Source organism: Sceloporus occidentalis, unplaced genomic scaffold (assembly GCF_023333645.1).
Source record: "Sceloporus occidentalis isolate IW3139 unplaced genomic scaffold, rSceOcc1.0.p SCAF_49, whole genome shotgun sequence".
NCBI classification, from domain to species: Eukaryota; Metazoa; Chordata; class Lepidosauria; order Squamata; family Phrynosomatidae; genus Sceloporus; species Sceloporus occidentalis.
Genome location: NW_028317029.1, coordinates 5,882,483 through 5,895,000, shown reverse-complemented (window position 1 = coordinate 5,895,000; position 12,518 = coordinate 5,882,483). Strand labels below are relative to the sequence as shown.

The following is a 12,518-nucleotide window of genomic DNA, read 5'->3' as shown; positions in this document are numbered from 1 at the left end:
CTTGTTTAGCAGATAAGCATACATGTAATGGAATTACATAGTTGCGTCAAAATCTATTTGAAGTAAAAGTATCATGAATGATAAAAGCTTTCTTTACAACAGACAATAGAAAGAGAAGCGAGAGAAGATTCACGCGCTGCACTGGGAGGTTCCTTAGTTCCATCTTAGAACGTTTTACATACATGTTCAGAATGTAGCCGCACACGGACACGTGACGTCCATAGACCAGTACCTGGGAGAGGAGAATACCTACGTTTCACTATCGTGTAACTAAGACCCAAGCACTCGGTGTTAACAATGACATACGTCCACGCCTCTGATGGTAGCCAGCCTGCTGCCCCTTTGAAGACCATCACACGCAGATAGTAGGATTTATTTAGACAAGGTAATCAGCCAGGATTGATGGTTTGTTGAGAGAAAGGAGCCATCTTTAATAGTTTAAGAAGTGATTAGTCACGCTCTCGGTTTATGTTGCGCTACCTACTACTGAAGGCAGGCATCAGCATGACCTGCGATGGTCTGTTATCACATGCCTTGGGCATCGCTGTACTAATACACGGCTCAACCCGGTGTCTTCATCATTAGCTTGTCACATTTAATAGGGGCTTAGAAAGAAAAGTCATCCTAATTGCATCTCTGATGTCATTCTTAGATCATGGTCACACTTTCATATTGTGTACGCGACTTTTGGTTCCCTTTTCCATTTTGATTTTGTAATGCACCCCGCGTTATAGAAAACACATCTTTCACCGCTGAGAATGCTGTGATCACAGCGCAACCTTCTAAATGACTGGTGTGTTTGCTTTTCACACCTTGTTTCTACAAGAAAACCTCCGAAAATTCCCCACGTTGGCTGTGAGTTCTAGGTTGTAAACCGACTGAAATATTATTTTAAGAATTTCTAAGGCATTCAGACGTTAATGGGGCCCTTTTAATGTTGTGTACTTTGTACATATTTTAATTCTTATCCGGAAGCAAAGGGTCATGTCTCTTGCTGAGGCATATATAACCCCTTAGCCTCCCTCCTTTGTACTCAAAGTGGAATGTATTAATGTTACCAAAAATAGGTTTTAAGAGCTTTAAGGGAGAAAATAGATTGCTATTAATTGTTCTGTTTTTGCTTACTTTTCAGTTTTATTGCAAAATTGTTCAAGCTTGCAAGGGCGCTGTAAAATATTAACTCCTAAGAGCCAGAGGACTTTCATGAGGGTCTCTTAGGAATATTCCATTGTCTTGAACTAGAACACCAAGACTGTTATACTTTCAGTATTCTCATATTTAGTAAACTGGGCGTATAGATTTCAGTGCAGATGGGAGACGATACCTTTTCATTTTCTATGTCTAGTAAAATCTTTGGGTACAGCAGGAGAGTTCTGCAAGAAAAGAGAAGGCTGAAAAGTGAGGGATAGAGAAGGTTACAAAAGGTAAGGGAGAATGAAAGCTAGAGAAGAGATTATTATTATTATTATTATTATCCTTTATTTATATAGCGCCAACAGTTTACGCAGCGCTTAATACAATACATAAATTCAAGGGATATGACAAGACAAGAATTGACAGACTAAGACAAACCGATACATTTGGTGGAGAGAGCCCTGCTCGCAAGCTTACAATCTAGAGATGAAACAACGTGAATTGTGGAAGTGTTTGCAAAGTCTGTAACGTGTTGAAAGCTGCGACAAGCTTCCTAAAAATATATATAGGAAATGAAGGAAGCCAAATATTGCTTTACATCCATCAGGCAAGTCTAAAGACTTGTTTTTCTCGCAAACGTACCAACCCAAACATCAAGCAGTAAGCCGGTAACCAACCTCATGCTGATGAGTCCCATTAAAGACGAGATGAGTGGTGGTGGTCTAGCTTCTGCGCTTCTGTCCCAGGGTGATGTTTAAACGCAGTCTAGCACAACCGACATGGGCTTTCAGGGATCCATGTATAAGGTGAATACCTACCCAGAATCCCTTGCACTATAGGCTTTCTGTGGGAAAAGAAACAGATGTGTGGCAGTGCTTATGTCCTGTATTTAAATGATGCGACTGTTTATGTCCTTTAATTAATGTATGGCATGAAATACGGCCTACATGGACTAGTGGCCGCAATGAACAGATGTGTAGCAGATATTTCTTGACAATGTCCTCTGAAATCTCTAATACAGATGTGACCCCCCCGCGACTAAGAATAGTATTGCGTGCATCCCATTGAAAAGCTGCGTCAGGTGGTGGGGGACGGCGTCTGCGGTGGTTTCATCTGGTGCTTGCTTTGAAATGATTTTCTTTGTGCGGCAGGGCTATGCATGCATTTGTTAAATTATGGATCCTTTGTTAGACTATATGGGATGGATGTGCAGGGGTGTAAATGTCTGAAGGGGACATACATATAGGGGAGACAATAGTATCGTTGTCAGTGCTTGGAGCGTCTTCAGTGAGCATGCTGTTGGCATGAGGGTCCATCATAACAACTATCCTCAGGTTTCTGCCGTGTCCCTCGGTAATGGGGACTGGGGCCTAAAAATACCCCCCTTCTCCAGCTCTGTTGTCCCTCTTTTCTTGGAGCTCGCAATGCTTTAAACATGGTATTTTTTTCAGGGTTTTTTTGTAACGTTTTTTGATGTTTTTTAGAAGGTACCTGAGTATCTTGGTATCAAGAGGGGAAAATTAAACAACATAAAATGAAAATCAACAGATACACCATGTGTCCATTCATAGGGCATCACGCAGATTTCCAGGGTACACAGTGAACATGTGCTGTGAGAGGTTCAGCCATAAATGATAAAAGCATAAGTCGCATGCTTGGTGTAATAACCTGTAGAAAGTGTCGTCTGGAGTGAGCGTAACTGGGGAAACCTTTGTGTGCTTATTGTCAAGATTTCCATAGCTGACAGTTTCCAGTCTTCTTTTATAAGTGAAATAAAACACATCTTAGTGTTGTTGAACCTTGTCCTCAGATACCACTAAACAGGCTTTTTTTCTTTTGAACTAATATCTCTTGATAAAAACCAACCGTGTGCCGGATAGGCAACTTATCTTATAGGGCAGGTGTGACGGCACAGTTCTTGAATAGGGATCCATCCAATCTTCCTCTCTATCTCTACGTTTGATGCTATTATCTAAGGTTCAGTAAACTGGGATCCGTTAATGGCACGTTATTTTTTGCATGTTTTGTTCACCATGTAAAATTCACAATTCTTTACAAACAAATTAAACGCAACAACCAAAGGAATATAGTAAAGAGGCCTGGTGTAGTATTTTGGTGGAGTTTTATAAGTTAAGCAGAGCCCATTGTACAGAGCTATGGAATATGATGAAGCGATATAAAACAATGAGTATTAACTAGTGACATTCTCAGAACTATGTATTCCCAATAAATTTGAACCACTGAGTTATTAGAATTGCCAGCTCTGGCCATTGCCCCTTGTTGAATAATCTTCTTTGATGTTTCTGTATGCTCTGTATTCACTATTAAAGGGGCAGTCATGCCTTTTTTTTTTGTTGTGAATCAGTAAGAAAAAAAAAAAGGGGGTGGTAGTGTACCGATTCTGGTACAAAGTCTGTACAATGTTATCATTGGTGCGACCAACGTATCTGGCGGTGTTATTTCTATATAATGTTGATGGCGGTGCCTGTACCTGGAAGCCTGCATAAACCCTCTAGCCTAGCCAGACTCAACGCTGGTTGAAAAGGACAAAAACCTTCCACTGCCCTTATTTCTATCATCACCTAAGTTTTTGCCAAGTGTCAATGCATCACGCAAACCTTTATGCCTCACCCTACCACACACGGCAAGAGCCGCCTATCTGTGAATTTTTCATGATTTATTTCTGTGTTATTTACGTTATTTATTTTCATGCTGAATACAAATTAGCATTTTCATGGAAGATCAAAACTATTAATCTTACACATATGTCATGTACACCATATTTATGTTTTATTTTTCAGGCCTGGCAGCTGAGATTTAGTCACCTTGCAGGTTATGGGGCGAAATACTACTCTTATCTGATGTCCAGAGCTGTGGCCTCTATGGTGTGGAAGCAGTGCTTTATGAAAAACCCTTTCGACAGGTAAACAGGTCCAAAGCAGAACTGGATAAAAGTAGGTTGTTCTTTGCCACATACGGTCCAAGCTTTATTTGGGACCTGCACCGCAGTAAGAAGCCGTGGACAAATGAGAATGTGTACAGTAATGTGTATTAGGATTGGAAAAAAGTTTTTAACTTTCGTTATTCACAGACCTGGAGGTTGCCGTTACTACCAGTCACGATATTTTGAGTGACTTTCCCTGCTGAAACACCCCACCCCGTTCCTCCATTAGTCAGAGGTCCGTGCCTGGTGATTAAGACTGATCCATTCTATTGCTTTCCACAAGGCAGTATGATAAGTAGGGATTGTAGACTGGGCCAAGATAAAAGAGCTAGAACACCTACAAGTAGCTAATATGCAGCTGCCTGAAAATATTATAGTATGGGGGGGAAAACTAGAACTGTTTTAAAAATAAAAGTGGTGTAAATTCCTCTTTTAATTTCTCTCGCAGTCCGTTTGCCAGCCTACGTGTACCTAACATGATGTGTTTAGACAGTTCCACCATAGTTACAAACTGCACTGGAGAGATAAGATGGAGCTAATTCTCCAATGCACAGCTAACGATTGCCGGACAGTGTTTGCTTTCCGTGGCTTTATCTCAAGCTGTTTTGAGTGATCTGTTTTGTTGCTGTAGAAAAACTCACCCAGGTCCCCTAGGAATTATACTTATGAATATAAATATATATATTTCTAATTGTTCAGCAGATTTTTTTATTTTCTTTTTGATAATTTAAATTCCTTTTAAATTATCTTGGCTTGTAGACCTAAATAGAGCATTGTATCAGTTGACATGTAACCTCATTCACTTCATTGAGACTTTGCACGTCTACCTATGTATTTTGTTAATGAGACTGGAAATATCATATCAGTAACTGTATAAAAAAAACAAACTAACTCTAAAATAAACCAAGGGTAAGAGATGGCCAAGATCCACCCTAATGGGGATTAATCCTATATAGAATAGAACCAAAAGACCAAATTAGAGGGCTCACTGAATAATGGTAATCCTAAAACTTACATTTTATTGATAAGTATCCAAAAAAGATTGTGTATTTTTTTTAATGCAAAAATCCATAAAAGCAGCATGCACCTGCTGTACTGAAAAATAAAAAATCCACTGGTTAAATAAGAATTACTACCTAAAGGCAGACTAAAAAACCTCCATCTAGTGACAATAGGAAATAAACAAAAAGGGGAATTAATTATTAACTTAAAGAGGAAGCCTGCCAAAATATCAAAAGAAAAATAGTATATGTATGAGCGGTGGTAAAACATAAAACCATCAACCAGCCCACAAGCAGATAAGGTTAGATGAGCTCTGTTGCAGCACTAGTCAACAATTGTACGGGAACAGGCCCGGACTGGCCATCGGGCAAACCAGGAGTTTGCCCGGTGGGCCGGGCCGCTGCAGGGCCGGATTGACTTAGGGGCTGATGGAGCTGCAACTCCAGGCCCCTACCTTAAAATAGGCCCAGTCAGGACCGAAGTGACTGGGCCTATGCGGCCTCTACGGCCGCATTAACGCAGGGCATAAGGGGCACCTGCCCCTTAAGCCCGCCGCAACTGCGACCGGGAAGCCCCCACCAGGGCCAGCCTTACGGGTGTGCGGCCGCACAGGGTTTAAATTAAAACATCGGGGTTTTGTTTTTTTTTTTATTTAACATCCTCCATGTTAAATAAAGTTTTTGTTAACTTTATTTAACATGGAGGATGTTAAATAAAGTTAAAAAAAATCCCCCGATGTTTTAATGTAAGCCCTGTGCGGCCGCAGACCCCTAAGGCCGGCCCTGGTGGGGGCTTCCCGGCCCCTTAGAGTGGCGGACCCGGTCGCAGTTGCGGCGGGCTTAAGGGGCAGGTGCCCCTTATGCCCTGCGTTAATGCGGCCGTAGAGGCCGCATAGGCCCAGTCAGTCCGGTCCTGCCGCGGGTCCGGCCGCAGCTGCTGCTTGCTCCGGCAACAAGGTAAGTAGGGTGAGGGAGGGGGGTGCAGTGAGAAGGGGCAGAGGGGGGTTAGATAATGAGAAATGGGGAGAGGGGATAGATAGTGAGAGGGGGTACATAGTGAAAAGGGGGAACATAGTGAGAAGGGGCAGATAAGATGGGGAGAGGGGGTAGTGTGAATGCGTATGAGAATCAATGAATTCATGTGTGGATGAATTGCTTGAATGATTTGTGAGACTGCATTAATGAATGTGTTAATGCTTTGTGTGAATGCAAAGATGGTACATGAAGGGTGGGCTTTAACAATAAATAAATAAAAATAGCCTGCTTGGGCTTAAACGCCCGGGCCTATTTTTTGTCCCAGTCCGGGCCTGTACGGGAAATTACATTGGAGAGTGAAGAAAAGAGGTTAGGGGTAAGCTTTAGGTCTACCAATGGCCACAGTGATTCACCCAACCTGGCCTCATGAAAAATAACCCATCTGCTAATTATTATTATTATACATAGCTCTGGGAACAGCGCTACGGAATCTGATGGTGCTGTTATATGCACACAATACATTATCTAATGTCCCTTTAAGTCATCATGTTCTGCTTACATGTAGTGTGTGTGTGTTGGTATGAATATGTGTGTGCGTAAGGAATGCGTGTTCCAATACTCATAAGGCTGGCTGGGACATTATGCTGTTTCTTTAAGGTAACACACGGCTATAGATGCTGATACAGTAATAAATGTATCGGGTTGCTCGTACCAGAGGGGGGAATGCTAGCTATTGCTTTTTGGATTAAGCCCAGCTGAACTTTTTGATATTGAATGTATCTGATGTCTTTCAACATTGTGTAATTTGAAAAGCTTGGTACGGTTCCTTTGAGCAATGAAGGCAGCCATTGATAGCAGATTCGGTTTAGCCCGAGCCCTTGTCTGCACTGTAAGGAAACATGAGATCATCGCAGCATCTGTTACTAAAAGCACAGCGTGCAGGTGGCAGTAACTGGATCTGTCTTCTGTCTTTTGCTTAGGGTGATGGGAGAGCGTTATCGCAGGGAGATGTTGGCCCACGGTGGTGGAAAAGAGCCAATGCTGATGGTTCAAGGTAAGTTGAAAGCCAAGGGCATTCGATGGTCAGATCTCTGTCTGGTCAGCCGAGCGGAACGTATGTTTTGACAAACAGCATCTGTTGTGATTAGATGATTCCCCTTTAACCCTGTTCCTATTGTCAACATTTTACTTATCTGCGCAATCCCTGCAGAACATATCCTCGATATTAAGAAAAACATTCTTACGCTCATGATGATTACTCGCCTGGTCTGGGGTGTACCTAGAGTATTTGGAGCCTGCCTTCAACACTCACTCTCGCTAACTACAAATTGGCGTCCTGCTAATACTAGTTATGTAGAGAGGTGGATTAATCTACTTTGCTTTGGTGTCTTTTTTTCAGTCCCGATTATTTTACTGACAAAACTCAGAATAATCAGTAAATGACGGGTAACGTTGTTTAGTTTTAACGTATACATCACATACAATGACTTCACAGCACGAGACATCCTCTTGTAGGAGGATGAGACTTTATCCTGCAGTGAAAGTTTGTTTTTCTTTAAGCTACCTGCTTAAATATTTTTTCCTCCTTTTGTGAAGGCTATTTTCTCCTTAAAATAGTCTTTTGTGTATTTTCCTGAAATTATTATTTTTAGCCTGTATATTTATTTGGCCTTTGTGTTCTTATTCAAGTGAGTTCAGTGCCTGTAGCTATCACGTTTGGTACGAACCATATGTAGTTTTTAATTAATGAAAATTACACATTATAATGCCACATTCAAAGGCAATTTGATGATATTCCTTTTTTTGGCGGTAGTTTTTGTGTGGTGTGACACACTGTAGAGTTCATTATATGAATCTGAATTCTTTTACCTGCCAGATAAATTAAACTTATCCAGTGGGGCATACACATAAAGCTTCTGTTTTGGATATCACACACCCATATTCTGGTCATTTGTAAATGTAAAGCCATTTATTTTTTTATTTTTAATATAGAGTGGGGGGGTTGGGTTTTTTTATTTATATTTTTAATACAATTTTTTTTCCTTACACCTTGCATTCCACCCCCCCGAAACTCACATAATTTAAAGCCAACAGCAAGTTGTATGTTAATGAATCAGACGTTGTTTAGTGTGTGAGGCATGAAGTTAAACTTTTGCCTAACTGACCGCTCAATCTCTTAGAGAATAGAATATTTATCTCTGGCAAAATGTGTGGTTTTTTTATTTTATTATTATTGCTTGCATCATGAGACACACAGCACGGCATCTTGATTTGCAGTCGTGTCTGTGTCACGTTTGTAAGCAAGCGGCACTGATGCAGGAAATTCCACCTGGTAATAAGATAGGGACTCTGTCGAGGTAGTTAAGCTTCGAGTGTCCTCGAGGAATCTTCACACCCACATACAGTATACCTGTTTAACACATTTGAAGGCAATCGAGCAAGGAGATAATCAGTGATTATTTAAAACAATTGACACGTATGTCATAATATCAATTACAGTGACGTTAAGGACACAATACAGTGGAAACTATGGGAAACCGATGTATATTGTATATTATACTATCATGTTAACTAAATATGTTACATTTCAAATTCCAGTCTATGAATTGAGATATAACACAATTCCTGAGGTATAATCTCTCTTTATATATATATATATATATATATATATATATATATATATATATTGTTCTTTGACAGCTGTATAAAACCTCTACAGAAGCTATGAATACTAGATCTAGCTGTAATTTTTAGTGGTAAGGAAGTTGATGCAGTTACATGACAGATAAAAAAAAAATCTTTATGCAAGAATCACAAGGATTACTTTTGTTAAGCGTTAATATTTTTTAGTTTTTTTATTATTATTTAAACGCTGACTTTTGTGTCCTCCAAAAAGTACAGTATCTATGTGGGTGTATTTTTTTTTATATCTGCCTTTTTACACCTGACAGTATCATATTGCTTAAACTGTCCCACTGATCGGGGTTTAATGTTGATCTGTATCCTGTTTTTAAATTAAACATTTTTTCCTAAGAATACCACATCTTGAGATTTTCAGATAAGGTTTTATTGCTCTTTGTTTCCGGGCGAAGTTATCATGTTTTCTGCTTTGATCCACGCTACATTTTGAAGAAAAAAAAATGATCTTTAAGCCCTCTAACCCTGGCTAGATAAAATCAGAGTCTCTACAAAGAGATATGATACAGCATGTGGTAGATAACAGTATAAAGGCGGCATGGAATCCAGTCCTTCTAAGCTGCTTTATATTTATCATCCTATATCCCGAAAAAATGAAACCAGGAGTTATTTTAAACTTTATTTCTTTTCATTAAAAAGAAAAGAAAATGTAATACCAGTGTTTAATAGTTCTTTAGTATTTATGTGTCAATATGATGAAGTTCAAATGTTAATTCTGTCACATGCAACTGATATTTATTTCGAAAACACGAGGATTTGTCTTGTTCTGCAGCTTGCCGTGGAATATCTATCCGCGTAGGATACGTATATCAGAAAGTGGTCTTATTACCCGTAGTCTTTATGTTGATTTTCCAAAAATCTTTCAACCTTCATAACAGAATGTTTTGGGTTTTTTTAATGCTTAACGCCCCCTGTCTTTTTAAATATAGCTATTTTGAGTATTGCTTATACAGATGCCATTCATATATGCTGCTACGTATATTCTCTACATGTGTTACTTGCCCCTGTCAAAAAGGACTTGGCAAGAATTTTCCTGCAGGGTCCTCGCTGTGCATGTTTAATCTTTACCAAGCCTTGCATTCGTACCCATAAATCACCTCCTCATTGCCCCGAAAACTGGGCTAGGAATGCTCATTGTTAAGTGACATAATTACATCAATTATTTTCTTTTACTGGGGCAAAAACATCAAAGCAAGAAAAGGTGAGTCTTCTTATTGCCCTGGGCTTGGGAGAGACCCATCTGCAATGACTCTTAGCACATAAATATGCCTTACGAACCTGTTAAAGTTCATCCACCATCCTTCTTTGCATTCAGTGGCTAATTAAAGTTTCAGTGCCTGAGCAGCGGATGACATACTGAAAGAGAATTCATTCGGCTATGTTCTACGGCCACTCCGCTGGGCAGCTGCAGTCTTCTCTCAGAGGACCACGTCACTTAAAAACATCTCGAAACGTTCTTTCCTGGATTAATAAAATAGGAAGCACAAAATAAAGGCTGGAAGCTCCGAGTTTTCACTCAAGGGGTCCACATATTGGAACCATTCAATTAAAGTGAGTGGTCCATAAACAGGACCATTGGACCACACAGTTTGCCTTAATGCCCCTCGGCTCATCAGGTAGAAATATACAAAACTCTTCACTTCAATCTCTGATTTTAGACCTTTTAAAATTCATTTTGTGTTGCCTTTGGTTTTGCAGAACTATTACTTGAAAACAATCAAAAATAAGTCCATGCATTAAATGTAATAAATACATTTTTTCTTGTTTTTCACTGCTAATTTAACACTCTAGTCCCCAAAATTTTTTTTATTTTTATTGCGTGGAGTCCAGATTGCCGTTTGAAAAGGCATTGTTTAGGTACTAGAGTTAGAACACTAGGCTCCTATCTGATTTATGTCTTCCGTGGCATTACTAGGAAGAATTACTATGTACAATTGCTAATGCTCAGTACACTCCAACTGAAGTAACTGAAGTGGCAGCCACTCATGAAGTCTGCACCCGTATGGCAATTTAAATGTTATGAATACATTGTGGGTGGTGCAGGGTAACTCTGTACCCTAATGATCTAGAACCGACAGAGCCTAATGTTCTTAGAAATGTAGAGAGGAGGTCTCTTCATGTTCGCACTTGCACAAGGTATTCACTCCAAATGAATCTAGCAAGGCTCCATTCCTGTATCTGTTCATTAGGCTCTTATCACAAGTTCATGCCGCCGATTCAACTGTGAATTGTTGGCTCATCGGAGAGAGAGATCTTGCAAACGCCAAATGGCTCTGACCATGTTTGTTTAAGGATATAAAAGAACATTTGTGTTTTCATTAAATGCTGCCTCTAATTATTCAGAAAACAACTATATTGTTGAAAGCATTTTTATTTTGCAAGATGTACCCAAGGTGTGTCAGCTGAAGAAAAGGGAGAGAAATAGGGTCATATTTACTTTGGCAAGAGAGCGTTTTTTTTAAACCACTTCAAAGCAGCCATAAAAGCCCATGTTCGTTGCTCGCCAGCACCAGGCTTCAGGAAGGCACATTGCTCTAACGTTACTGTTTTACTCATGTGTTGTGCGTATATAATTAATCTGCATTCCCTTTGTGTCTAATATTTAACCTAAGCTTAAAAATCAGAAGGGATGACTTACATTTACACTAAATTGTAGCAATGATCATAAGTGTAGGAAAAAATTGTAATGATCATTTTGTGTTCCTGTGTTCCATGGAGTAATCTGGACAATAATTGTGCGTACATCAAACCTTCAAAAAAATAAATTGATGCCCAAAATGTCCCTTCCATTGTCCAAAGCTTTTATCCTGCAAAACACTGCCATTGATTTCAAACAGAGTAATTTCCTGCCACTGATTGGCTGCTTAACGCAGCCAATCAGTTGCAGGAAATGACTCCCATTGCAAGTCTCTGCTCAGTTATACCCCTCCCAATGTCGGCAGAGCCAGCCTTGGAGCTGACAGTGAGTATGTCCCAGATGTTAAGTAAAACACATCTGCACAGCAAATAAATGGGGCATGGAAAGGGGCAAATGCATATGGGCATTAACAAGGGGGGCACTTCAAAAAGTTAAAGGGGCCTCACTGTTATATACATTAAAGCTTCCTTTTTAAAAAAAAATCCCGATATATACTCCATGCCCCAAATTGGAGTTACCCCTGAGCATATAGTAATCTCTTCGATAGACTATGTATATTTGTATGAATTCACTTGGCAGATGAACATTTAACATTTAACCCTGGAACCGAATCACATAATACCCTGGTAATCTACTTCTACTTTTAAAATATTGATTTCTCTTGTAAAAGCCATGAATATTTGCGTGGCTTTATATTTACGCAGTGGAGCGGTGTACAGGTTGATGGTTGGAATGTTCCGTTTGATTCTTACTGTATTTTGCTAATATATATATATATTTATACACCTTTTTCTCTTAGGAATGCTTCAGAAGTGTCCCTCCGTCGATGACTTTGTGGATGCTCTTGTCTCTGATCTGGATCCAGACTTTGAAACATTCCTCATGGACTCAGAATAACGTATTGACACTGAAAGCTGACCCAAATACAACAAGGCTGCCAGTACTGCTTAAGTGCTGTTAAATAAAAAATCTGTTGGTGGGGAAATATCATGTTCCAACAAGAAATACAGATTAGAACCTGTTCCTCTAATGTAGGTTTTTACCAACCCTTAAGTATTAAATTATGAAAAGGTTTGGATGCTTCCTTATGTGTTATTTGTTAGGACTTTTTTACTCTGTAAATTTCAGG

General features: G+C 39.6%; 1 protein-coding gene across 1 annotated transcript in view; it reads left to right on the top strand.

Moving 5' to 3' along the window:
- LOC149288957 (mitochondrial intermediate peptidase-like) overlaps window positions 1-12,286 on the top strand; it is a 40,071-nt gene extending 27,785 nt beyond the window's left edge. Inside the window, exons 17-19 of the mRNA XM_089491208.1 lie at window positions 3,936-4,057; window positions 7,035-7,108; window positions 12,189-12,286. Coding sequence (XP_089347334.1) covers window positions 3,936-4,057; window positions 7,035-7,108; window positions 12,189-12,286 — 294 coding nt within the window. The remainder of the gene's footprint in view (window positions 1-3,935; window positions 4,058-7,034; window positions 7,109-12,188) is intronic.
- The last annotated feature ends 232 nt before the right edge of the window (window positions 12,287-12,518 follow it).